The 27,605-nt window shown below is 44.0% G+C and overlaps 1 protein-coding gene across 2 annotated transcripts in view; it reads right to left on the bottom strand.

The window, feature by feature from the left end:
- Ocln (occludin) overlaps positions 1–27,605 on the bottom strand; it is a 45,769-nt gene that overhangs the window by 2,970 nt on the left and 15,194 nt on the right. For both annotated transcript variants that reach the window (XM_013015837.1, XM_013015836.1), the window contains 4 exons: positions 12,760–12,911; positions 6,231–6,446; positions 2,458–2,629; positions 682–723 (listed from right to left, as the gene is read on the bottom strand). In XM_013015837.1, the coding sequence (XP_012871291.1) occupies positions 682–723; positions 2,458–2,629; positions 6,231–6,446; positions 12,760–12,911 (582 nt within the window). The remainder of the gene's footprint in view (positions 1–681; positions 724–2,457; positions 2,630–6,230; positions 6,447–12,759; positions 12,912–27,605) is intronic.

Here is a 27,605-nt window from a genome sequence, read left to right as displayed (position 1 = left end):
GAGTGCTTGTTTTGCATGCCTGAGGCCCTGGGTTCGATTCCTCAGCACCACATAAGCAAAAAGAAAAAAAAGCCGGAAGTGGTGCTGTGGCTCAAGTGGTAGAGCGCTAGCCTTGAGCTGAATTGCTGAGGGACAGTGCTTTCAGGCCCAGAGTTCAGGCCCCATGACTGGATCCCCCACAAAAATGGGCTCAGATGTAGCGGGCCCTGGTGGCTCACACCTGTAAACCCTGCTACTCAGGAGGCTGAGATCTGAGGATGGAAGTTCAAAGCTAGCCCAGGCAGGAAAGGTCCTTGAGACTCTTATCTCCAATAAAACCACCGGAAAACCAGAAGTGGCGCTGTGGCTCTAGTGGTAGAGCTCTTGCCTTGAGCCGAAGAGCTCAGCGACAGCGCTCAGGCTAAGTTCAAGTCCCATGACCAACAAACAAAATAAAACCTGGAAGTGGTGCTATGGCTCCAAGTAGTAGAGCACTAGTAGCCTTGAGCAAAAGAGTTCAGAGATAGTTCAGGCCCTGAGTTTAAGCCCCACGACTGACCAAAAAAAAAGGGGGGGGGCGGATATCTTTTTTTCTATAACCATGTCAATCTCTAGAATATTCAAAGTCACAGTAAAGATTAAATAAAACACACACAATACAAAAGTTCTTTCTAAAAGCATTTTATAATCCAGGATACTTACTCTTTTTACTTGCTTCAATCTATTGTATTCATCAGCAGCAGCCTGTTAATGAGAAATAGACAAGGATATGTTTAGTTGGGCACTTGAGCCAGGCTTTCTGGTAGCTCACTCCTGTAATCCTACCTACTCAGGAGGCTGAAATCTAAAGATTAGGGTTAGAAGCCAGGGTGGGTAGTTAAGTCCAGGAGACTCTGATCTCCAATTAACTATCAGAAAACCAGAAGTAGAGCTGAGGTTCAAAATGGTAGAGAGCTAGCCTTGAGCAAAAGAGCTCGGGGACAGTGCTCAGGCCCTAAATTCAAGCCTCACGTTAAAAAAAAAAAAAAAAAAGCAAGCCGTGATCTGAGCTACCAATTAACTCCTACCTGTATGTTGTTTATTTTTTGCGGGGGGGGGGGGGGGGACAGAGAGACTGGGGATCAAACCCAGGACTTGAACATTCTAGGCAGTCCACATACCACTGATCAATACCTCCATTCCTCCCCACCAACTGGCTACTAATGTGGTTTCCTACCTTTCAAGTTTCACTACCTACCACTGACAATTCCTTTAAAAAATTAGGTATATTGACTGGGAATATGGCTTAGTGGTAGAGTACTTGCCTAGCATGCATGAGGCCCTGGGTTCAATTTCTCAATACCACATAAACAGAAAAAGCCAGAAATGGTGCTGTGGCTCAAGTGGTAGAGCTAGCCTTCAGCAAAACAAAACAAAAAGAAGTTCAGGGACAGTGGCCCTAAGTTCAAGGGCCATCCCCTTCTATGTGGAAAATTTTTAGCCACCACTTCTGAGTGCAACCTTGCCTAAACTCTTCAGATAGTATTTGTTCTCTAAAGATCTAGTTACATAGGGCTTTCCACACATACTGCTATACACCATCAGTCACTTTGGCACTGACAGTTACTTAGATATCATGTTCCTAGAATACAAACTCTGGGAAGAGGGACACAGGTTTTGTCTATTTATGGCACTACTATATTATAAAAAATACAGTGAGTGAAAAATGTTAACTGAACAATACAGATGGCTCATGTCTGTAATCCTAGCAACTGAGGGGGCTGAGTTCTGGCAGACAAGTCCTGAAGCCTCTTTTTTATTTTTTGTTTTGTTTTTTCTTGGGGGGGGGGTCTGGTCGTGGGGCCTGAACTCTGGGCCTGGGCGCTGTCCCTCAGCTCTTCAACTCAAGGCTAGTGCTCTACCACTTGAGCCACAGCGCCACTTCCGGCTTTTATCTTTTTGCTTATGTGGTGCTGAGGAATCAAACCCAGGGCCTCGAGCATGCAAGGCAAGTGCTCTACCACTGAGCCACCTTCCCAGCCCTCCTGAAACCTCTTATCTCTAATTAACCATTAAAAGCAGGAAGTGGAACATTGGCTCAAGAGGTAGAGTGTCAGCCTTTTTTTTTTTGGTTGGTCATGGGGCTTGGGCACTATTCCTGCACTCTTCAGCTCAAGGCGAGTGCTCTACCACTTGAGCCACAACCACTTGTGGTTTTCTATTTATTGGAAATAAGAGTCTCACGGACTTTCCTGCCTGGGCTTGCTTTGAACTTCCATCTTCAGATCTCAGCCTCCTGAGTAGCTAGGATTACAGGCGTGAGCCACCAGCACCTGGCTGAGTGTCAGTCTTGAATGGGAAAAGCTAAGCAAGAGAGGAAGCCTTGAGTTCTAGTACTGGCATTAAAAAAAAAAAATCTAGTTCAAGCCCCACAACTGACCCCTCCCCCCACCAAAAAAGAAATCAGATTCTATACATAAACATTAGGCTTGAATTTACCATGTAGTCTTCACTCTCTTCTCTATAGTCATCCAATTCTTTATCAAGTCGAGAGAGTTCCTTATTGACCTCATCAAGTTCTGCTTGTAAACTCTTGTATTCATGCAGGCCAGTGTCAAAACTTCTCTTGTAGAGTTGTCTTTGTTGATCTGAAGTGATAGGTGGATATTCCCTATGAAATGAGAGAGAGAATGACTATGTATTTTTCACAGATATAAAATTAGTGTGCCTCCTAAAGGTCATAAAGCTGGTGGTGAGGTATAGAAAAATCACATTCTCATTTTTTTTCATATGATAAGGGATGTAGAATACAAAAAAAATTCTATTGAGAATAACAGAAGGGAAACAATGAAATTGGTTCCCAAGTTTAAAAAAAGAAAAAGAAAAAAAGGGAGTGATTAGCTGAGTATAGTGGTACTATCTATAATCCCAGCTACTTGGGGCGGTGTGGGGGGAGGGAGGTGTGGAGGGTTACAGGTAGGAAGATCACAAGTTCTAAACCAGCTCAGAAGAAGTTATTTATTTTTTTTTTTTGGGGGGGGAGTCTGGTCGTGGGGCCTGAACTCTGGGCTTGGGCGCTGTCCCTCAGCTCTTCAGCTCAAGGCTAGCGCTCTCAGAAGAAGTTATTGAGAGACTATCTCAAAAATAAAATATAAAATGGCTGTGGTGGCTCATGCCTGTAACCCCAGCTTTACAAGAGACAGAGATCAGAAGGATGGTAGTTCAAAATCAGCAGGGCAAAAAGTTGGTGAGTCAATACCAACTAATAGATGGAACACACTGTCACATATCTTCAGTCCCAGCTCTGTGGGAGACCATGGGTAGGAAGAAGGAGCACAGACCAGGAAATGTCCTATCAAAAGCAAAAAGGAATAGAGTGTGGCTCATGTGACAGAGTACGCCTGGCAAGCATTGGCCCTGAGTTCAAGCCACAGTGCCAGCAAACCAAATAAGAGGCCCAGCTCAAGCAGTAGAACACTAGCCTAGCCATGTGTGAGGCCCTGAGTTCAATCCCTTGTACTACAAAAAAAGGATCTCACTTATGAGGCCAGCCTAAGCTACATGAAGACTATTTAAACACCACTGACTAGGAGCCGGGCTCCAGTGGCTCATGCCTGTAATCCTAGCTACTCAGGAGGCTGAGATCTGAGGATAATGGTTCAAAGCCAGCCCGGGCAGTAAAATCCATGAGACTCTTATCTCCAATAAATCACTAGAAAACTGGAAGTGGTGCTGTGGATCAGTCAGTAGAGCACTCGCCTTGAGCTGAAGACTGCAAGGACAGCACCCAGGACCTAAGTTCAAGCCCCATAACTGACCAAAAAAAAAAAAAATTTGACCATGAACATAGTACAGTGATAAACACTTGCCTGACATGCACAAGGCCCTAGGTTTGATAGCCAGCAATATCCAGAAAAAGAAAAGGGAAAAAAAGCCTACACTTAAAAAAATATTATTTCTCAGGGTGGGAAGGTGGCTCAGTGGTAGAGTGCTTGCCTTGCAATGCATGAGGCCCTGGGTTCGATTCCCCAGCACCACATAAACAAAAAGAAAAAAGCCGGAAGTGGCGCTGGGGCTCAAGTGGTAGAGTGCTAGCCTTGAGCTGAAGAGCTGAGGGACAGCACCCAGGCCCAGAGTTCAGGCCCACAACCGGACCCCCCCAAAAATATATATATATACATATATATTATTTCTCATTTAAAAAACAAAACAAAACACAAAAACCTTGCTCACCACTTTAGGAAAGAAATTGGAAATTACTTATGAACTTCAAGGTTCTAGTGATAGGAACTCATTTATTCTTGGTACGTGAGATCGGGAACACTTATGTTTAGTCTTTAGAGGAATTCTGGAGGCTGGGCCTGTTTTGATCGCTGCAGAGCAGCTGGCAGGGAGTGGCTGCTTCCTACCACCACCAACAGTCTTCAGACCAGCTTATTTATTTACTTTTGGGTTTGTTTTTCCTAAGTGGAAAGAGCTTCTTATTTTGTCCTCTCTTTATAAAAGCAGACTTTAAAAAACATCCACTGGGGCTGCGGAGGCAGCTCAGTGCTAGCACGCATGCTCAGTATGTGCCACGCCCTGGGCTCAAGGTCCTGCACAGCAGCATATAAAAACTTGTGCTGGGTAGAGAAAGATGTTGGCAGCTCATGAAAATGGCAAGAAGGAAAGCTGGAATTCCACACAATGTGCCCCCTTACACACGAGGAGGAGGCTGTGAACTCACAAACCCCTGGGAAAATGAGCTGGGCCACAGGAAGAAGTTTCATAAAAATACAGAATGCTAAATCTTAGATTCAACTGTCTATATTTTCATCATATGGGAAGAAGAGAGTAGATGAAAAGGATTTCAACTATTTTCCAGGATACAGGTTACAGACAGATGGCGACCCCTGGCCCAAATCTTAGGGGGAAGGAAAATGAGGCATCATAACCCTCACTGAGAAGGGGATTTCAAGCTCCTGGGGCCCCACCCAGGCCCCCAGCAGTCCTGAGAGGCCATGTGTTCCCCATCCCCACTGCAAGCATTTCTCACCTGTGTCCTGCTCCCCGCACTAGGCACACAATGGCTGCAATTCATTCACCCCTGTGTGTATTTGGTGAAGTAACTAGAACTGACCATAGATGCCAAAGAATTTACAACCTTGGCTAGAACACGAAACTGTTACCTCAACTATTTAGGAAACTCTTTGCCAGAGTTCTTTGGAATTAAACTTTAAAAGAAACAATGGATCCAGTAGCCAGTAGATCACGCCTGTAATCCTAGCTACTTAGGAAGCTGAAATCTGAGGATCAGGGTTCAAAGCTAGCCCAGGTAGAAAAGTCTGTGAGACTTTTTTTTTTTTTTTTTGCGGGAGGGGGGGGTGTCTGGACGTGGGGCCTGAACTTGGCCTGGGTGCTGTCCCTCAGCTCTTCAGCTCAAGGCTAGCAATCTACCACTTGAGCCACAGCGCCACTTCCAGTTTTTTTCTTTTTATTTATGTGGTGCTGAGGAATCGAACCCAGGGCCTCATGCATGCAATGCAAGCGCTCTACCACCAAGCCACCTTCCCAGCCCGTCTGTGAGACTCTTATCTCCAATTAACCACCAAAAAGCTGGAAGTGGAGCTCTGACTCAAGTCTACTGGTAGATGAAAAAAAGTCTTGAGTGATAAAAAGCTAAGGGACAGTGACTAGGCCCTGAGTTCAAGCCTCATGACTGGCACAAAAATGAAAAAATGAAGGAATGAAGGAAGGAGGAAGGGAATGAAAGAAGGGAGGAAGAGAAGGGAAGGGAAGAAGGAAAGGAAAGGGAAGGGAGAAGGGGAAGGGAGAAGGGAAAGAGAGGGAAGAAGGGAGAGAGGAAGCAAGGAAAGATGGAAGAAAGGATGATCTTATCAGGAAGGCTTAACATAAAATAAAATGCATAGCACTCTGATCCGGTAAGGTTAACTCCTGTGCTTTTGCATTTATTTCAAAGCCTTTCTTGGGAGACTAGTGGTGGATGGCAATGATGGATCCTACACCCTCTGTGTCAGGAAGCTGAAAGTGTGTATGACACAAGTACAGCCACATAGACCCAACCCATCTTCCTTCCACCTCAGTTTTCATTACAAAAAGGGCACCAATTAAAAAACAAAAAAATGTCACAATCCCACAATGGGTCTCCAGCCCTGGCTGGATGAGTGTGAAATGGCCCCACAGAGGCTAGTTTCAGAGGCAGCAGCTCTAACTCTGGTGGATCCTGTGGATAACCAAGACCGCAAGGGGCTCCAGGAAAGAGGAGTCATTACCTGATCCAGTCTTCCTCCAGCTCGTCGCAGGACTCGCCGCCTGTCGTGTAGTCTGTCTCATAGTGGTCTGGCTCTGTTCTCTTTGACATTCCTGCTCTTCCCTTTGTGAGGGCCCTTTTTGAAGGTGTTTCTAAGTTACCACTGCTGCTGTAACGTGGCTCCCTGAAGTCATCCATGGGTGAAGTCAGGGGAAGTTCCTGAGCCACTTCAGGCACCCTAATGAAAAAACAGTCATTGTGGATTGATCACTGGGTGCCTCTTGACTGGGCAGCACACTGCCAGCACAAGGCCAGCAATTACAGGCACCTGGAGACATAGACGGGAAGGCAATCACTGGAGAGGTTCAGATGCCCAGTTTCCTGTGTTAAGTTTGGCACCCACTCAGAATACTCAACACACAGATAGTAGCTTTCAAGTTCTGAAAGGGGCCCCATCTCGAAAGAAAATAGATCTCTGATGGCCTCCTAGGAAGTTCAGTCTGAGCTGCAAGAGGTGTTTATCTGCCCTGAGAACACTTATGTCGCAAAAGGCCATCTGGAAATAATCACCTGATTATTTCCTACAGGTTCTTCCAGTTCCAGGAGATGCTGCGTGGGGAAGAGGCTACAGCTTATCAGAGATGCACACTTTGTAATATTAATCTTGTGCTTCCAGAAATTCTCCTTTAAACACAAAGTTTGAGAGACTGAAAAAAGACTAAAAATGGAAACTAAAACACACACACACACACACAAAACTAATGACCTGTAATGAAGTATATGGGTCATTAAAAACCAGGTACAGTGCTGGGTATGGTGGCATGCCTGTAATCCCAGTACTTGACAAACCAAAGCAGGAGGACTGTATGTTGCAAGACTGAGACATAGAGTGAGTTTTGGAGTTCTTTAGGTATTAGGCATCTTTCAAAACTTGCAATGTTAAACCCAGGCACCGGTGGCTCACGCCTGTAATCCTATTCAGGAGGCTGAAATCTGAGGATCGAGGTTCAAAGCCAGCCCGGGCAGGAAAGGCCGTGAAACTCTTTATCTCCAATAAACCACCAGAAAACTGGGAGTGGCTATGTGGCTCAAGTGGTAGAGCATTAGCCTTGGGCTGAGGGACAATGCTCAGGCCCGGAGTTCAAGCCCCATGACCTACAAAAACAAAAACTTGCAATGTTAATATTGAGCATGGATAGAAAGGTTATCATACACTTTTATTTATAATGCAGACTACTTCATGCTGTATCTAATTTTCATTTGTATCTAATTTTTTTGTTGTTGTTGTTGCTCATGGGACCTGAACTCTGGGCCTGGGCACTATCTCTCAGCTTTTCAGCTCAAGGATAGCACTCTACCACTTGAGCCACAGCACCATTTCCAGCTTTTTCTGCTTATGTGGTGCTGAGGGATTGAACCCAGGGCTTCACGCATGCAAGGCAAGCACTCTACCACTGAGCCACCTTCCCAGCCCCTGTATCTAATTTTCATTGCATGTAATGTTTCTGTTATAAACTGAAAACAATGCCTGCCTGCCAAACATTGGGACAAGAGCAAGTAAACTCCTGAGTAACAGAGACATAGATTCCTCTTTTTTCTGTAGTAGGAAGGGCAAGAACAAAAAGGAAAAGACCAAAGACAAGGGCTGAGAGGAAAGTATTCAAATCAACTGTGTGAGTGCTCTGCAGCTTTTTCTTTTCTTTTAGTATTGTGAAAATACCAAACAGAGGGGTTACAATTACATGGGCAAGATAGAGAGTACATTTCTTATCAAGCATTGTTGCCTCCTCCTTTGTTTCCCCATACCATCCCTTCCCCTCTCCATCCCCACTCTGCAGCTTTTTCTTCTTTCTACTGTTCCAGGGTTACTAGTTCTAGGTGAACCACATCTACTTGGCTTTCACTGCTGTCACAGACTTTCCTTTCTTTTTCAATTTATTTTTTGGTGCCAGTACTGGGGCTTGAACTTACAGCCTCAGGCCTCACACTCTCTAGGCTTTTTGGCTCTGCTGGTGCTCTATCATTTGAGTCACACATCCAGTCTAACATTTTGCTTGTTAATTGGAAGATTTGTCTGCCCTGGCTGTCTCTGAAAGGAAATCCTCACATCTCAGCCTCAAGAAACTAAGATTATAGACATAAACCAGCAACACCAGGGAACAGCCAAACATTTGTACGCACAGTTAATTTCTTGTAGACCACTAAAGCTTTGAAGAATGTGTGTGTTATTGGAGTGGGAGGTAGTGGTATTTATTTCTTCTTTCCAAATTTACTCAGGTAACAATAGCTTTGTGTGTATTGTTAAATGCTACTTCTAGTAAAGGGAAATGTGACTTTCTCCACTAGTCAATAAGTAACACATTCTTAGACTCCCAACCAAAACTACCAGCTACTATGCATCTTGCTTTGTTTGAAGTAGCAAAACAAAAACTTTGGGTTTTTTTTTGGGTCCGGTCGTGGGGCCTGCACTCTGGGCCTGGGCGCTGTCCCTCAGCTCTTCAGCTCAAGGCTAGCACTCTACCACTTGAGCCACAGTGCCACTTCTGGTTTCTTTTTTCTTATGCGGTGCTGAGGAATCGAACCCAGGGCCTCATGCATGCAAGGCAAGCGCTCTTCCACTGAGCCACCTTCCCAGCCCAGAACAAAAACTTTTTAAAGGGAGCATCTCTCTCTGAGAGGTTGGGAAGCTAAAGGACAAACAAAAGTAGAAAAGGGAGGCGGGAACCAAAGCAGATCACCTGCCATAATTCTGTGATGTTAGATATTGATCTTATAAATCTTTATCTTGGAAAAGTTTTCCACCTTTCCTCTTCCTATCCTCTAAAACTACACAGTAATAGACTTAATCAATCATGAAAGCTAGAAATAAAATGTTTAGCAAAATAATTTTTACAAACCAAGAGTTACAGGAAAGCAGGCACAAGTGGCTCACACCTGCAATCCTAAGTACTCATAGAAGGTTCAAAGCCAGCCCAGACGGGAAAGTCTGTGAGACCTGTATGTCCAATTAACCACCAATGTGGAGATGTGGCTCAAGTGGTAGAATGTTACAGTTGAGCTAAAAAGTCAGCAAGAGCTAGAGGCCCTGAGTTAAAGCCTCAATAAAGGTATTCAAATTTTAAAGTTATAAGGTATGTGAAGTCTTCATAACCATGAACTCTACCTTTAGAGACAAATCCTCTGAGGAGAAAATACATGCAATGGAGAAGAGGTAACTAGCTGCTTGCACTCACAGACAGGTGTTTGTTCTCAACCTTGGACTCCCGAGAGAGTCACCCTAACTCTTACGCCCCCTCCACATTCCTTTGCTGCTCCTATCAGGGCCTGCCTCTTGGTGTGCTTGTGGACTTTCTCCCAACTCTGTTTTGTAAGTGTATGAGAACATGAGCTTGGTGTTTCCAGAGCACCCGGCTCAGTATTGTGCAAATGGCAGGGGTTTCAGTTAATCTCTGAATTGAAGAAGAGACTCGCAAGGATCTTCCCTTTATGATGACACAGTCTCGGTGGAGGAAGATAAACAACAGTGATCAACATCAGTGCAGTGACTATCTGAATGAGGCTCATTACATATGTGGTATTTGAGAACTGCTACCATCACTAGAGGCATAATCTGAGACTTACCAGTCACAGAACTCCTCCTGGCCATGGAACAACAATGACCCAAATGGACAAAGAATTCTTTGTGATGTGGGTGCTTTGTGAGAGGAAACTTCATTTTCTCAAAGCTAGGCTGGATGATGAGTGCAGTTTGGGGAATGTGGCTGGCCAACCTATCACAACAGAAGCGGTGCGGAGAATAGAACTAAGCTGCCCACACATGAGCGAGCACCTCTGGACTGTGCCATGACTGAAGCTACCTGTATCTTCAGGTCTTAGAAGAGCCAGTGAATTCCTCTTTTTGCTTAAGCTAATTTTAACTGCACTTTACATTCTTACACCTTGCCTACAAAGTCCTAACCGTGTACCCTGAAACAAGAAGAAGAGCCTGATGGGGAATCAGGGCAATGGTCTCCTTACACAGAGGTTCTGCTTCTTTCACCATGGCCTTGAGCAGTCCTGTGTGCAGGCCCCTGACATCACATCACCATGAACAGTTATGTTTGGGGTCCCTAGATATGACATCTGCATCTTTCACTATGGCCTTGCGCAGTCCTGCATGGGAGCCTGTGGACATCACATCATGGTCCACTGCAAGCAAACAACAGCTGACTAAACCCCAGAAGTATGTGACCTTATGGGTAACTAAACACAGGGGCTAAACAACACATGGAGAGCTCACGCAGGCTATGTGGAACCTCTGAGTTTAGGGAATGTCCAATGATCCTGAGTCAGGTAGCTCTCTCCTGGAGACACCTTACTAACCCCTGCACAACACACACCCTTGGGACTCCCTCCCTTGGGCATTCCTCCTATCTTGCAGGCACTGTAATCGGTTGCTTTTTTTTTTTAATAAACCTTAGGTGTTTTGCTTCTCCTCTGTGTCTGTGGATTCATTCTTTGAGACCACAGAGACAAAGGACCTAATCTAGAAGCTGCAGTATTCTGCAGTGTTTCTACCAATAATTGGTCTCATTTGGCTCTGTAAGGAGCTAGCCTGACTCCAAAGCTCTGTACGGCAGCAGCATTCAAGTGGCTTGATTTACAAAGGTTAATTCACCACGGGTGTGGACAGAAGGGAGAGTACCTATAGCGACCTGCCCAATTCACTTAACAAGAGTGGAATGGTAACCCTGTTCAGCTAAACTCAGGTGTTCTCTGGTACAGGATTCATTTTAATTGGCACACTGCCTTGAAATTGTAAGGTGTCAGACATTATGACACATAGAAGGAAGCAGATGTGAGAGTAATTAGCATGCAATTACACTTTACATAAAGTCCAATAACACGCTAAACTAACAGACGGTGATAAACATCAACTATAGTGGCTGCCCTGGTATGCAGTAGGGGTACATGATGGAGAAACAGCACATAAACTGAGATTTCACACCCCCAGTGTGGGAAGGGCCTCACACAGTAAGACACACCAGATGCCATGGTTTGAGTGTTCCTCCAAGGTTTTGTGTTGAAGGCTTGGTCCTTATCATAGCAATAGTGGAGTGTGTGGCCCTTCAAGGGTTCATTTAGTAGAAGGCCTTTAGAAGAATGAGATTAAGGTACTTCTCTGGAGAAGTTTGCTTTTTTTAAACAAGTTTTTTTTTTATAAAAGAGCAAGCCCAGGCTATGCAGTCTGGCTTCCCGGTGATCTCTCATTACAGCTTCCTTCTTCCCTTTTTGATGCCCTGGACAAAACTCTCACTAGAACCAAGCTGATGCCAGTGCATTCTCTTGAATCTCCAGACCTGTGAGCTAACTTCTTTATGAAGTCAGCCTGCATAGGGTATTTTGTTACAGCAAAGAAAAATATGTACTAATAATAAACCACAAGTCTGGAATTCAAATGTAGTTATCTAGTTAAATGAATGTGCATATGATTAGGGTTAACAAACATATATTGTGCCCTTCAATTCATGAGATCTAATAACTACAAGCAAAAAGAGAGACCAAGAACTATATTTGCCATTCCTTTTACTGTCACCTCAATAGAGAAAAAGGAGAGACAAGCACCCAGAATCTTTTTTTTTTTTGCCAGTGCTGGGGATTGAACTCAGGTCCTGGGCACTATCCCTAAGCTTCTTTTTACTCAAGAATAGAACTCTACCACTTGAGCCACAGTGCCACTTCTGGCTTTTTCTTTTTTGGGGGGGGGAGTGGGGAGGATCCAGTAGTGGGGCCTGAACTCTGGGCCTGGGTGCTGACTCTCAGCTCTTCAGCTCAAGGCTAGCACTCTACCACTTGAGCCATAGCGCCACTTCCAGCTTTTTTATTTTCTGCTTATGTGGTGCTGAGGAATTGAACCCAGGGCCTCAAGCATGCAAGGCAAGCCCTCTACCACTGAGCCACCTTCCCAGCCCATTTCTGGCTTTTTCTGTATATGTGGTACTAAGGAATCAAACCCAGGGCTTCATGCATGGTAAGCAAGCGCTCTACCTCTAAGCCACATTCCCAGCTCCAAGCACCCAGAATCTCATTCCTTGCCTGATAATTAAATTAGCAAGGGAGAAGCACATTTCCTCTAGGAAGGGAAGAGGATCCTACCCTCCATGGAGCACTACCAACAGAGCAAAGGTATCTGGCTCCAAAAAAGGACCAGTGTCCACATTTTGTGTGTACTGCTGGACCTAGTTTAAGAAGAATAGCACAGGACTAGGAAGGTGGCTCAGTGGTAGAGTGCTTGCCTTGCATGCATGAGGCCCTGGGTTCGATTCCTCAACACCACATAAGCAAAAAAGAAAAACACCGGAAGTGGCGCTGTGGCTCAAGTGGTAGACGCTAGCCTTGAGCTGAAGAGCTGAGGGACAGTGCCCAGGCCCAGAGTTCAGGCCCCACGACCGGACCAAAAAAACCCAAAAAAAACAAAAAACAAAAAAGAAGAATAGCACTAAACAATTCATTGTAAACATAGGCAATTCTTTTTACACTTTTTCTCCATCAAATAAATGGACGCTACTTACAGTGGCGTTGACTTATAGGAAGACTCTGGATATAACCGCTTGCCACCATTCACTTTGCCATTGGAGGAGTACGCCATTGCACTATCAACTCTATCCACGTAGTCAGATGGAGGTGGGGGCATGTCTTGTGTGCCTGCAGATACATTTTTAACCTAGAGAACAACCCCAAGAGGCATTGTTATTATTTACCTTGTAATTTTATGTTTTGTTTTTTTTGGGGGGGTCCGGTCGTGGGGCCTGAACTCTGGGCCTGGGCGCTGTCCCTCAGCTCTTCAGCTCAAGGCTAGCACTCTACCACGAGCCACAGCGCCACTTCCAGCTTTTTTCTTTTTGCTTATGTGGTGCTGAGGAATGGAACCCAGGGCCTCATGCATGCAAGGCAAGCGCTCTACCACTGAGCCACCTTCCCAGCCTGTACCTTGTAATTTCAAAGAGGAGAAAAAAATGGAAGAAAATTGCTGCATACTAAAATTGGCTTGGCTCATTAAATACTATTTGCTTATAATGATGGCATCGGTTTTTTTTTTTTGGTGATTCAACAGTCTACCACTTGAGTCATGCTCCCTAGCTCTTTTTGCTTTTGTTATTTTTTTAAATAGAATCTCTCATGTATGATCATTAAACCTGGATAGTGATTCTATTTACTCTAGGATATAGAATAGTAGCTAGGATGACAGGTCTATCACCACACTTAGCTTTTTATTATAGGTTGAGATGGAATCTTACTAACTTTGTACCCTGAACCATGATTTTCTCAATTTCCACCTCCCAAGCAGCTAGGATTACAGCAGGTGTGAGCCACTACACTTGGACTTTTCCATTTTTAAATTTGTTTATATGGGTTCTCACATACTTTTGCCTGGGTCTGCCTCCAACCATGATCCTCTTATTGCTTCCTGAGTAGCTGGGATTATAGGTGAGTGCTATCATGCCAAACAATGATTGCTTTTTTAATGTTAGTATTAACAGTCAACCATATTTTCATAAACAGTGCTATTGCTAGAATATAATGTATTAAGAGTAGGAAAAATTCCCACCAGACTCTCATCCTGATGTAATGAGGCAGAATGATTATCTGTGGTAATTGTCCCACCCACCTACCCTCCTCTGTATTAGGAAGACCAGATCATCTTTTCTAGGCCAGGTGAGAATTTTCATTTCTAATGAGCACTCAGGTAATGCTGACACCACATTTAGGTAATCACTATTCTAAGACAAGGAACATTAGTATATGGGTTCTTCCTATCATTTATTTTTAGATACTAAATGTTAAAACCACAGAAGAAATTAAAGAATCCAAACTGACTTATGCTATAGCTTTTATATATATATATATATATATATATATATATAAGTAATCTGTTTATTCTCCCCTAGCATACATTTTCTTTTCTTTTTCCTTTTGCCAGTCCTGGGGCTTGAACTCAAGGGCTCGAGCTTCTCTGTGTTCAAGGCTTGTGCTCTACTACTTGAGCCACAGCGCTACTTTTAGCTTTTTCTGTTTATGTGCTACTGAGGTATTGAACCCAGGGCTTCATGCATGCTAGGAAAGCACTCTACCACTAAGCCATATTGCCAGCCCCCAGCATACATTTTCCATGGCTCTATTATCCACAATATAAACTATCCCCAACAAACTATGCACTGGAAGCTTGTTTGGTAGCCAACTGATGGGCTTTTGGGAAATGATGGAATCCAGTGCTCTCTCCTAATCAGTTAATTTGGTAGCTTGAGGCAATATCGAGAGGTAGTGAAACAGTAGTTGGAGACATTCCTGGGGATTCCATCTTGGTCTGGCCCCTTCCTGTTAGAGTACCATTGTCAGACTCTCAACACTGTCTTTCAGATGTCATGTAACAAACAGGTTCAACATTCTTTTATTTTCTTTTGTGCCAGCATGGGGCTTAAATTTATGGCCTCTAGGTCTACTACTTGAGCCACACATCTACTTTCAGCTCTTTGATGGTTAGATAGAGATAATAATCTCTCAGATTTGTCTGCCCTAGTTGACTTGGAATCTCTCAATCCTCAGATCTCAGCTTCCTGAGTAGTTACAAATTAACAGCTCATTGCTTATCTTCTTAAAAATTAGTTTACATCTGTTATAGAGGACGTCATTGTCCACCATTCTTTAAATATTTCATATAAAATTCTCTTAAAATATTATATATTTTTCTGCAATTGATTAAAAAATTTTGAAGAAAAAAATAAAAAATTGGGAAGCCAGGCTCACATCTATAATTCTAGATACTCAAGGGAGCTGAGATCTGAAAATTGCTGTTCAAAGCCAGCTGAAGCAGAAAGTCTGTGAGACACTTTTCTCCAATTAGACACCAAAAAAGCCAGAAGTAGAGCTGTGGCTCAAATGGCACAGCATGAGCCTTAAATTTAAATAAATAAATGATGAAAGCTTAGAGACAGCACCCAGTTACTGAGTTCAAGCCCTAGAATTTGCATGAGCGTGTGCTTGCACATGCATACACATATGCACACACACACAAAATATACTGGGGTGTAAATGTTAAGCCCAGAAAGTATTCAGTTGTTTTAAAGGAAAAAGGTATATAAAAACATAAAAGTCAAAGCATCATACCTTTAATCCTAGCTAATCTGGAGGTGGAGATCTGAGGTTCACAGTTCAAAGCCAGCCTTGGCAGGAAAGTCCATGAAACTCTTATCTCTAATAAACCACTCAGGAAACTGGAAGTGGTTCTGTGGCTCAAGTGGCAGAGCGGTAGCCTTGAGCTGAAGAGCTCAGGGACAGCACCCAGGCCCAGGTTCAAACCCCACAAGCAAAAAATAAAAAGTAATTTCACAAATTTGTTCAGTAAAAAAAAGCAAATCAGCCAGGCCCAAGTGGCTCATACCTGTAATCCTAGCTACTCAGGAAGCTGAGACCTGAGGATCATGGTTAAAGCCAGCCTGCGCAGGAAAGTCTGTGAGACTCTTACCTCCAATAAACCACCAGAAAAATGGAAGTGGTGCTGTGGCTCAAGTGGTAGAGTGCTCGCCTTGAGCTGAAGAGCTCAGGGACGGTGCCCAGGCCCAGATTCAAGCCCCATGACTAACCAAAAAAAAAAAAAAAGAGCAAATCTTCAAAATTAGGGAGGATGGGACAGTTTCAGCTGGGTGATAACAATGGTGGCATCAGAAGGCCTGGGTCCATCCCAGATCTACCAACTACAAATTCTAGAAGCCTCAGACTCCTCATTTGCATAAAGTGAAAAATCACATACTTCAGAAAGTTGTTCCTATGACTGACAAGATAAATCAGGTATCGTGACAATCCACAGGATTTCCGGTTTGAGGCCAGCCTAAGCTGTCTAGCAAGATCTCAACATCAACAAAAACGACAGGATGAGGCATTTCATTTTTCATACAGTAAAAAGTACTAGGATGCAGGATTCTATAAGTAAGGCCACTGGTACAAAGGAATCTTTAAAAGGATTTTCAGGTTAACAGCAAGCTTAGAAGTCAATTATTTTGCTACACAAACCCTTGTAATCAAGATCAGCAACCATCCATTGTATTTCTCTGTGATACACACACCCTCCATCTTAGGTTTTCCAATGTCTGATACTTTAAAAGAGGACCCGAAGGGCCCATAGAATTATTTATTCTTAATTGTTTCACGTTCAGAGTCAGAAAGGAATGGGATCATTTCCCTCAGACAGTGGAATTTGGCAGCAACTGCCAAACCAGTGGGTGAGTTTCCAAGGAGTGTACAAGAGTACACTCAGATGCACTGCAGGGGGTCGGGTGAGGGGAACCATTCTTGACTCCCACTTAACCCCTTGCAGCAGAACACAACTCTGGCCACCACAGGCTAAGGCTCCATCAAACCAAAGTGGAATGTTCTTCAGAACTTAAGACATCTTTATTTCCCTCACAATCTACTCTGCACTTCTCAGGGTCCCCCTGCCCCTCCTTCCAGGAGCAGTTTTAGCACAGCTGGGTGGTTCTAGAAATTTCTCACAACCTGGAATGCCCATCCCCCTTTCTTTTCCAGATAATCCTTTCCTAGGCTTCAAGTGCTACCACCTCTTAGAGGCCTTGCACTCACATTCTGGATGAGTGAGGTACTAAGGTGTCTCATTTCCCACAGCTGTGCCTATAAAACTTGTGCCAGAGCACTAGCATTGCCAAGCAACTGCTCACTCACAGTGCTGGCTGCTTCACTCCCCTCTAACATCAGCACACAATGAACCCTTCTCAACCCACCACAATACTGAACTGAACAATCATTTACTAGGCCCAACCTTACAGATAAACTTGACTCCTTCCTCAGAAACAAGAAAGCTGTGACTCAGGGAGCTGGACAACTTTCCCAAGGACCTAGACCTTATTTAAAAGGCCAGGCATCCAGGTGCTTCCCACAGGCTGTGTTCTTAAACTGACTGTATAGAAATAGGCTGCAGAGTAAACCTACCCCATATACACCTCAGCCCAGGCCTGTTCCTGGTCTGGATTGTGAATGGGGGACATAGGAAAAGAAGAACAGAACAAAAGGCCAGGCACTGATGGATCACAACTGCAATCCTAGCTACTCAGGAAACTGCTATCTGAGGTTCACAGTTCAAAGCCTGAAAGCCTGAAGTAGAACTTAAGTGGTTGAACACTAGCCTGGAACACAAAAGCTCAAGAACAGTAACTAGGTGTTGAGTTCAAGCCCTAGGACTGGCACATGCGCACATATGTGTGCATGTGTGCACACATGCACACATGAGCACTTGCGCACGTGTACACACACACACACACACACAATGTGGCAATATCCAACTTTGCTCTCTGAGTCTCCAAAGCCCTAGCCAGTCTCTGGCACCAATTAGGAGTCCAGAATTTGCTGTAGAAAGATTTCCTCATCAATTTCTCCTCAAATATTTCCTTTGCTCTATTTCTATACTGTGTTACCCAAACACCTTACCAATGTGTTGCTCTGAGCTGATTTATTGGTTGGCTGGTTGGTTGGTTGAGACAGGCCTGATACTAGTTAACCTAGAATGACTTCAAACTTAGTACATATAACCCAGGCTGAGCTCAAACTCTCTACCCTCTTGCCTTTATCTCCTGAGGACTAGAATTACAGACTTGTTTCTAACCCTTATTTATGTGGCTATCAACAGAATTAGACTAGTTTCATTTCAGCTCACTCCCCAGCACAGATTTTGTGTGTCTTTTTGTTTAAAATGGGATCTCACTATATAACAAAGCTGACCTCTACCTCACCATCATCCTGCCTCAATCTCTGAGTAGTAGGACTATAAGTGTAACATTTTCATACTCAAATCTTTTCAGCATTGTGTGTATTAAAAGTTCCAAGGCAGCCAGGAGCTGGTAGCTCTCATTTGTAATCCTACCGAGTCAGGAGGCTGAGATTTGAGGTTCAAAACCAGCTCTGGCAGGAAAGTCCTGAGACATATCTCCAATTAATCATTAAAAAGCTGGAGTAGAGCTCTGGCTCAAGTGATTGAGGACAACTCAGAAACAGTGCCTAGGCCCTGAATTCAAGACCCAGGATCAGTTTAATTAATTAAAAACAAAGCCAGTGCTTTCTTACAGGGTCACATTTACCAAAACTGAAACAAAACAGAAAACATCAGCACCAGCTCTGATTCAGGAGCACATCCAAATTCATTATGTGTTCTTATATACTGTCTGCTGGTACTGGAATTTGTATATCAAAACAACCAGAGTGCCTCGAACTCACTCTTGCAATTAAATTTAAAAGAAAAACCACTGAGACAGATGACATATCAGGAATATTAATAACTTAAGGGAAGATTCTTACCTTTTGGCAATTGTTGAAGTGGAAAAACTCCACAAATTTCTCTACTGACTCTCATAAGTTTTAATAATGTAGAGATTAACTAAGAGTCACATTCTAATAAAAAGGTGCTTCTAATATGTCAAAAATGCAATAAATGGTTGTAAACAAAGAACCTACATGAGAATCAGGATTGGTGGCTCAGTCCAATAATCCCAGTTACTCAGGAGGCAGAGAGACCAAGGTTTAAGGCCAACCCTGGCAAAAAAAAAAATTAGCCAGTTAAGCAATAAGCTAGATGTGTTGGCTTACATCTGTCACCCCAGCTAAGGGGAAGAAGTATAAATGAAAGAGTAAATTAGTTGTGATCCAGGCCTTGGGAACAGCATCTTTGTCTTTCAGGCTGAAACCAGATGCTCCTCTCTAGCCTCTCCTAGTTTCAATTATCTTTCTCTGACCTTGGAGACCTGATTAGGAATTAACAACCAATAAAAATGTTGTAGGATGTGATCAAGTGTTAGCTTCTAAAACACCTAATTATAAGAGGAGGAGGAGGCTGATATCTAAGGATCCTGCCAGCCTGGGCAGGAAAGCCAGTAAAACTCTTTTTTTTTTTCTTTTTGTCGGTCGTTGGGCTTGAACTCTGGGCCTGAACGCTGTCCCTCAGCTCTTCAGCTCAAGGCTAGTGTGCTACCACTTGAGCTATAGCGCCACTTCCCAGTAAAACTCTTATTTCCAATTAACCCCTAGAAGTGGCACTGTGGCTCAACGTGGTAGAGCTCTAGCCTTGAGCAAAAAGGCTCAGGGACAGCGCCCAGGCCCTGAGTTCAAGCTCCACAACTGACAAAAGAAAAAATTAAAAAGGGGGGGGGATAACCAATGAGAGCACAGCCCAGAGTTGATAAGAACTCCTATTCTCAGAGACAATGCAGGGAAGTACAGCAGGGGAGAGGGAGGGCAAAGCCAAGACTACAAAGCAGACACATGAAGAAAGGAGAATGGAGGGCAGTGGTAACAGCATCATTTGAGCTAGATACTTTTCTTCTGAAGACAGTTCTTCTTCACATTCACTCTCCATTCTCCTGGATGGACTTCATTCTTTGAGTTCATGAGACATGAACCTGAGGAGGGGGCCACAGCAGCATTGGCACGTAGCGCTGCCAACACTGGCAGATGTTGTCTGCTGCTGAGCTAAGAAGGCTCAGATAATAATACCAAGAATACTAAGAAGGTGTTGCCAGCTACAGAGTTGCAGAATTAGTGGTTTCTGCTGGATGCTGTCTAGACCCTGCCTACTAGGATGAATAGAAGGAAAATCTGTATCACAAATCAGAGGACTGGGAAGCAGTCCTGGGATGGTCCAGTATAGACCAGGCAACAAAATCTCAAGATTCTATCTGAAAAATAAAAAAGGGCTGGTGGTGTGACTCAACTGGGTAGAGTACCTGCTTGGCAAATGCAAGAACTTGAAATCAAACCTCCATATTGCCTTCTCTCAAAAAAGAAAAGAGGCAATTGTAATGAGCATGAATATGTATTCAAAATCTATTAAATTCATTAAAAAGATTCTGATTATGTAGCATTTGAACAAATCTTAGTAGCCCCTTTCCTCAGAGAGCAAAGGAAAACATCTCAAATCCCTGTGGGAGACCAGAGAAAAACAAAGAAAGCTGTTTTAAAAGCTCAGGTGCTCTCCAGGTACCTGCTCCTCACAGACACCAAGATAGAACACCGGGATCACCGGGCCATCTGCCCCATTCCCCAACTCCCTTAAGCCAGGTGGTGTGGACAGGTCAAAGTTTGTGGGGAAGAAACCCACATTTATCCCCACTAAAATCCATATCCCACCATTTGGAATTTGTAAAAGCATAAGGTAGCAATGACTGTTATTCTCCATTCTGCCCTCATTTACATTCATGTGTGGGGAGTCAGGTGAGACTTGCATGCAGCTAATTTAGAGGTGTGAACCCAAGTTACCAACCTCTGAGAATGAAAGCAAAGGAAAGCTCAACTGTTAGCTGAATGTCTGGCCTATGCCAGGCAAAGGCTGCCCTAGCTCACAGATCAGCACTGCTTGGTGAGATAGGATTATCAGCATTTTCAGATGAGGAAACTGAGCCATCTGGTTAACTTGCTCAAAGTCACACAGAAGGTGAAATGGGAGGTGGAGAATGTGAACTCTGGCCCTTCCCGCTCCTCTGGCCCAACAAAACCACCACCTCTGAATTCAACATGGCTTGAGTAGTCATTATGACTTTGTGTTTCAATTATTCTTTGTAACAAAGAAATTATTCTCATGGCCTTAAACTCCTTCCTGCACCCTACTGGGATACAAAGGGAAACTCCTATTTGTCTTAACTTTGTAAGAGCAACTTTTGCCACAAAACAGCCAAGAGGTATCCGGGTTTTGGGGTGGAGAGGAATACCACCCAGAAGGGCTTTTCCTCCCACTGAGGAAAGTGAATAATAGCTCAGAGCTGGCCAATCTCTAAGTACCATCTACAGTTTTACAACCTGCCCATCCCACCTCCACTGGCCACCGTCCTGGTACGACTAGTTCCCAACAGGAAGTGGTCCAACTCGTTTTTCCTGTTTTCTGGTATTTTTACACCTGCAGATGCTGGGCTCCAACAAAAGCTCGAAATCACCTCTGGAAAGCAAAGGAAAGTTGTCCTTTTTTTTTTCCTTTTGCTTCTTGTCATTTGAAAGTAAATGTTTACATACATACTAAAAAAAATCACAATTGCAGTGCTCATAGACAAATGTGCACAAGTCTGGTTAAATTAGGTTGCTTAGACAGTAGTGACTTGCATACACAGGTCCCCTACATAGCAGCAAAGATGAATTCTGAAAGTCATGGGTGATTTAGAGGTTTGGGAGCAGGTGAAGGGAAGAAACCTTATACTCACAGAGAGAACCTTGTAAATAACTTCATTCATGGCTCTTTGCTGTAGAAACAGAGATCCTGGTGAAGACTACTGTAATACACATGTTCCTCATGCTACAGTCAGTCAGTCTACAGGTGTCCCAGAAGGCATGAAATGTGCTGAAGTGACAAATCACCTACAGTTCCAAGCCCCCTTCAGTGTAGTTTAAGATGATATACAAAGTATGCCATGATATAGAAAGGCTTTCCGCCCCATCACCGCTAAATACCAAGTGGGCTCACAGTGTATTAGATGTGGCTAGACTCTGGGGAACACACCAGTGACATCAATACCACCTGCTCAAACCTTGCCTGGTTTTGAGTTTTTTGGTTTTTTTGTTTTTGTTTTTTTCTTTTGGGGGGGGTTGGGAAAATGGAGGAGATTTATAGGAGGTCCAAGCAAGGAGGCAGAGGTTAATGAAAAATCCACTCGGTCAAGGGAGGTGGGGGATTTTCAGTTGGGTCTACAATAGGATGTTTACAGCTGGGCTTAGTTGGATTGCCTTGCCTACACTTCAAACAAGTTTACACATACCTGGGATTTTGCCTGATATCTGTTTGGGCCTGGGACAATGGGGTAGGGGTCAATCCTTCAGGGAGGAGTTTGGTTCCAGTCCTGGGGCTTGAACTCAGGGTCTGGGTGCTGCCCTGTGCTTTGGTGCTCAAGGCTAGCACTCTACCACTTGAGCCACGTCTCCACTTTAGTCTTTTTGATCATTAACTGGAGGTAAGAGTCTCATGGACTTTTCTCCCTGGGCTGGCTTAGAGCCACAATCTGCAGATCTCAGCCCCCTGAATAGCTAGGATCACAGGAGTAAGCCATCTGTGCTCAGCCAGGCAAACTGTCTTACCTGAAGTAAGGAGGCCAGGTATGGCCAGCGCCATATTGGCCACATGGTAGATGGTAGGATCTGGCATCTTGTCTTCATGGCAGGGGAAGGACCCCCTCCCCCCCTGCCCTCTCCCTCCGGCTTCCCCATCACCTGATTCCCAGGTAATGGGCATACCTGGACCCCTGGAGGCAGGGGCAGACACTTGGCTGATAGGTTACTGAGAATCTACCCCCTGTACTGACCTATTTAGGCCTGGCCCAGCCTAGCTGCAGGACTCCATGGCACATGTATCTCTGTAATCATGTCCTGTGTCCTGTCTCCTGGCTCGTCTCCAGTCAGCATGGCGTCCCAATTCAGCTCTCCATTGGAGCTGAACTGGCTTGCTGGTATTGTTCTTTTTATTTCTTTCCTCTTTAGCATTTTTCCTAGCTGGGTTATGTATACTTGCATGCTGCAGGCCTTAGTAACAACTGGCAGCCTGCAGCCTGTTAACTGTATAATAAAGACTCCAATATTACATATTTTAAAATGTGGCTTCTGGGATGGTTTACCTTATAACATACCAAGGCCACCAGGGATCTCTAATGCTGGCAAAGGTTGAGCTTGAGGATGCAGGATATAATTTTCCTACTACAGACAGCTGTGCCTTTTTAGACCTCTACACCTATGCTCATAATTGACATTAAAATTAATTTTTATTAATTAGTCAGTGCCAGAATATAATTCTTAGTGCCAGAAATCTAGAAATTCCTGTATTTAGGGAGTCACAAAATCCTCACCAGCTCTGAGCCCAAGCTCTACCTCTTCAGACAGCACCCTCTAAACTGGTTCCCAGGATGCCCTGGCCTGTCTCCATTGCAGTGGTGCTGTACTCCTCTTGGGTGAATTTACCAGCCAGGTGTTTCCATGAGCCCACATATCACTCGATCTTTTCCAGAGGAGACCCTAGCATACCAGAAGTGGGGAGCCCACAAGCCTACTTTTACATTAAGAATGTTTGAGTCGGGTGCCAGTGGCTCACACCTGTAATCCTAGCTACTCTGGAGGCTGAGATCTGAGCATCGCAGTTCAAAGCTAGCCCGGGGCAGGAAAGTCTGTGAAACTCTTATGTCCAATAAACCACCATAAAATCGGAAGTGGCGCTGTAGCTCAAGTGGTAGAGCGCTAGCCTTGAGCTGAAGAGTTGCTGGGCAGCGCTCAGACCCAGAGTTCAAGCCCCACGACCAATAAAAAAAAAATATTTGTCCCATCAAGCACCAGTGGCTCATACCTGTAATACTAGCTAACTACTCAGGAAGGAGGCTGAAATCTGAGAATCAAGGAAAAGTCCATGAGACTCATCTTCGATTAACCACCAGAAAACAGGAAGTGGACTGTGGCCCCAAGTAACAGACTGATACCCTTGAGCAAAAGAGCTCAGGGACAGTGCGTAGGCCCTCAGTTCTAGCTCTATGACTAACAAAACAAAAACAAACAAACAAACAAAACCACCACATTTGTCCCAACCAGGCATGAGTCCATGAGACTTTTGGGGGGAGGAGGGGGTCAGTCATGGGACTTGAACTTAGGGTGCTGTCCCTGAGCTTTTTTGCTCAAGGCTTGTGCTCTACCCCTTTAAGCCACAGAGCCACTTCCAGTTTTCTGGTAGTTAATTAGCTATGAGTCTGAAACACTTTCCTACCTGGCTGGCTTTGAACCATAATCCTCAGATCTCAGCCTCCAGAGTATCTAGGATTACAGACGTGAACCACCAACATCCGGCTCTGTGAAACTCTTATTGCCAAAAACTACTGAGAAAAGGCCAGAAGTAATTCTGTGGCTCAAGTGGTACAGGGCTAGTCTTGAGCCAAAGATGTTTAGGGATAGTGGCCAGGCCCTGAGTTCAAGCTCCAGGACCAGTGCGTGTGGGCGCATGCATGCGCACACACACACACACACACACACTGGGGTTTTGAACTCATAGCTTGGGCATGTCCTTTAGCTTTTTCACTCAGGGCTAGCTAGCACTCTACCACTTGAGCCACAGATCCACTTTTGACTTTTGGGGAGTTAACTGGAGAGAAGAATCTCATGGACTTCCCAGATCTCAGTCCTATGTAGTTTGGATTATTATAGGAATGAGCCATTGGTGCCTGGCTATTGGTTACTTGTGAGACAGAGTCTCAAGTTACACCCATGCCAGCCTGAGCTATGATCCTCCTGTGTATACTTCTCCGATTCTGGGGATGCTAGGTTCACAACACTTAGCCAGCCTACAACTATTTTCTGTGTTGTCAGCTGTTTTCCTCTTAATACCCAGGCAGGAAGACAACATGCTCTTACTGATCTCATCCATTTTCTAGAAACGTCTCACATCAACCTTAGGAGGCAGACATGTACTAACTGGTTTTATAAAATAAGGAAACTGAGGTCCAAGAACATTAAGGGGTTTACCAGGGAGTAGTGGAATCAGTGCTATTACCCTTATATAGGGAGAAAAGTGTCTTTTCTATCAAAGTAGTTCGCTTCCTTTCTGTTAGTCTAGAGAGAATTGTTTTTATGAAAAGTTCCTGTTTTGGCCCTTGTTAATAACATTTTAGTTACATCCTTTTCCTGCTTCACTTTAATTAAGACATCCTTTTAGAAACTCCTTGAATTTTAGTTGCAGCCTGTTAATTAGGCCACATCATTTTGCAGATTGTGAACCTGAGCTCAGCCTATGGGAGCAGAGAGGCAGGGCCTGCTGGGTTAGGAATAAAAGGGAGCAGCCTGTCTGCTAGGTGTACTTGTCAGATTTTGGGCTGATGGCATAACTTTCTGCAGAAGTAAACCTTGCCTTTTGAGTTGGTGTCCTTATTCCTATATAACACCTCAACATCCCAAGCTATTTCTTTTTTGTTGTTGTAACATGTTGGTTGTGGGGCTTGCACTCAAGGGGTTGGGCACTGTCCCTGAGCCTCTTTTTGCTCAAGGCTAGCACTCCACTACTTAAGCCATAGCATCACTTCTGGTTTTTGAATGTTTAATTGGAGATAAGAGTCTCATGGGGACTTTTCTGCCCAGGCTGGCTACAAACCTTGATCCTCATCTCTCAGCCTCCTGAGTAGCTAGGATTATAGGCATGAGCCACCAGCACCAGGCTCCCAAGCTATTTCTAATAATACCAGGCCCATCTCCAACCAAATCTCATTTACGTATTGATTTAAAATACCCAAACTCATTTGCCTGAAGTCAAAACCAAAGCTGTGATGTGATGCTAGAATTCACCCCTGCTTTCCAACTCCTTTAGAAACAATTTCTCCTAATGAGCAGGAGAGGTAAGCACTCCCAAAGGCACTAGGCTACTTATCTTAAAATCTATCTTTATCTAATATATATCTATCTCTAATACCTAAGAACTGAAACTTGCAATGATTGGATCCTTTACTTACAAAGCTACACAAGGTCAGCAGGGCCTGGCTTTCTGCTTGGGGGCAAAAAAAAAACTTCAAACAATTGTGAGGATGGTTTACTCAGAATGAAGAGCATCTAAGGTTTTATACACTCTTATTTTTTCCTTATTCTTTTTTTTTTTTTTTTGTCAGTCAGCTCTTCAGCTCAAGGCTAGCACTCCAGCACTTGAGCCACAGCACCACTTCTTTTGGCTTTTTCTGTTTATGTGGTGCTGAGGAGTTGAACCCAGGGCCTCATGCATGCAAGGCAAGCGCTCTACCACTGAGCCACCTTCCCAGCCCTTATGCTTCCCAGGCTGGCTTCAAACTCCTGGGTTCATGTGAACCTCCTGTGGCAGCCTTGGCAGCCCACTGCATCCAACTTAGGGTTCCTGCTCTTATCTCACTGAGCTCTCAGTTCATTCTCAGCTGCTGAGAAGCACCTCCCTCATACATCAATGGAAGAGAAGGAACACAATTGAAACCACGATCTATCTAAAGAGTTAGCTTGTAAAAGTTCTCTGCCTTCATGCAATAGAGGACTACCTCTGAATTATGATTCATAAAAGTTAACCTTTATCCCATCAAAACTCTTATAAGAATAAAGATAAAGAAACTGGTCAAATGTTGCCATCTCAGCAATTACCAAAAGGTAAAAATTAGAAGAGAAAGCACATTGGACCAGTGAATATGTCCTGCCCAGAAAAAATACAAACCAAGAAAAAAGTGATACACGCTACCTGTTTCAACTACAAAAATCATAAACTCTTAACAACATCAAGAGTTACTAGCAAGATTGTAAATAAGCTTTAGAAGACAACCTGTAGGGCTGGGAAGGTGGCTCAGTGGTAGAGCACTTGCCTTGCATGCCTGAGGCCCTGGATTCGATTCCTAAGCACCAAATAAGCAAAAAGAAAAAAGCCGGAAGTGGCGCTGTGGCTCAAGTGGTAAGAGTGCTAGCCTTGAGCTGAAGAGCTGAGGGACAGTGCCCAGGCCCAGAGTTCAGGCCCCACAACTGGACCCTCCCCCCCAACAAAAAAAGAAGACAACCTGTACTATTTTCTAAAGATGGACATTCACAAACTCTACAACCCATATATACCCAAAGGAAATATACACAAACATAGGTGACTCAATAATAGATAGGAGAAAGAAATTCTGGCTTCCTATTGCACAGTGAAATGATTATATTAAAAGAAAACAAAGCAATAACAACAACAACAAAAAACAGAAGAAAGGAATTTGATTATTTTCACCATAAAGAAAAGTGGTAGATACCTGCCTAGCAAGCTTCAAGTGAAGTTCAATCCTCAGTAAAACAAATACATAAATAAAGCCAGGTGTTTGCTGGCATGGTGGCCCACACTGACAATCCCAGCTGCTCAGGAGGTAGAGATAAGAAGGTCAAGCAAAAGGACTGGCAGTGGCTCAAGCCTATAATCCTAGCTACTCAGGAGGCTGATATCTGAGGATCACAGTTCAAAGCCAGCCCAGACAGGAAAGTCCGTGAGACTCTGATCTCCAATAAACCACCAGAAAACCAGAAGTGGTGCTATGGCTCAAGTGGTAGAGTGCTAGCCTTGAGCTGAAGAACTGAGGGACAGCACCCAAGCCCAGAGTTCAAGCTCCATAACTGACAAAAAAAGGGCTGGTGGTGTAGCTCAAGTGGTAATGCGCTTATCTAGTAACTAGTACACTAGCAAGGAAGGCAGCAAGTAAACTCTGAGCTCAATCCCCAGTATTGCCGGGATATATAAATAAAAAAAAATAAATGTTTACCATGACTTGAGCTTTACATATGTATATATAAAATATTGGGCTGGGAAGTTGGCTCAGTGGTAGAGCGCTTGCCTTGCATGCCTGAGGCCCTGGGTTCAATTCCTCAGCACCACATAAGCAAAAAGAAAAAAGCC

This window comes from Dipodomys ordii, unplaced genomic scaffold (genome assembly GCF_000151885.1).
Source record: "Dipodomys ordii isolate 6190 unplaced genomic scaffold, Dord_2.0 Scaffold28, whole genome shotgun sequence".
NCBI classification, from domain to species: Eukaryota; Metazoa; Chordata; class Mammalia; order Rodentia; family Heteromyidae; genus Dipodomys; species Dipodomys ordii.
Note: the sequence above shows the minus strand (reverse complement) of the source record. Positions and strands in the feature narration are given on the sequence as shown.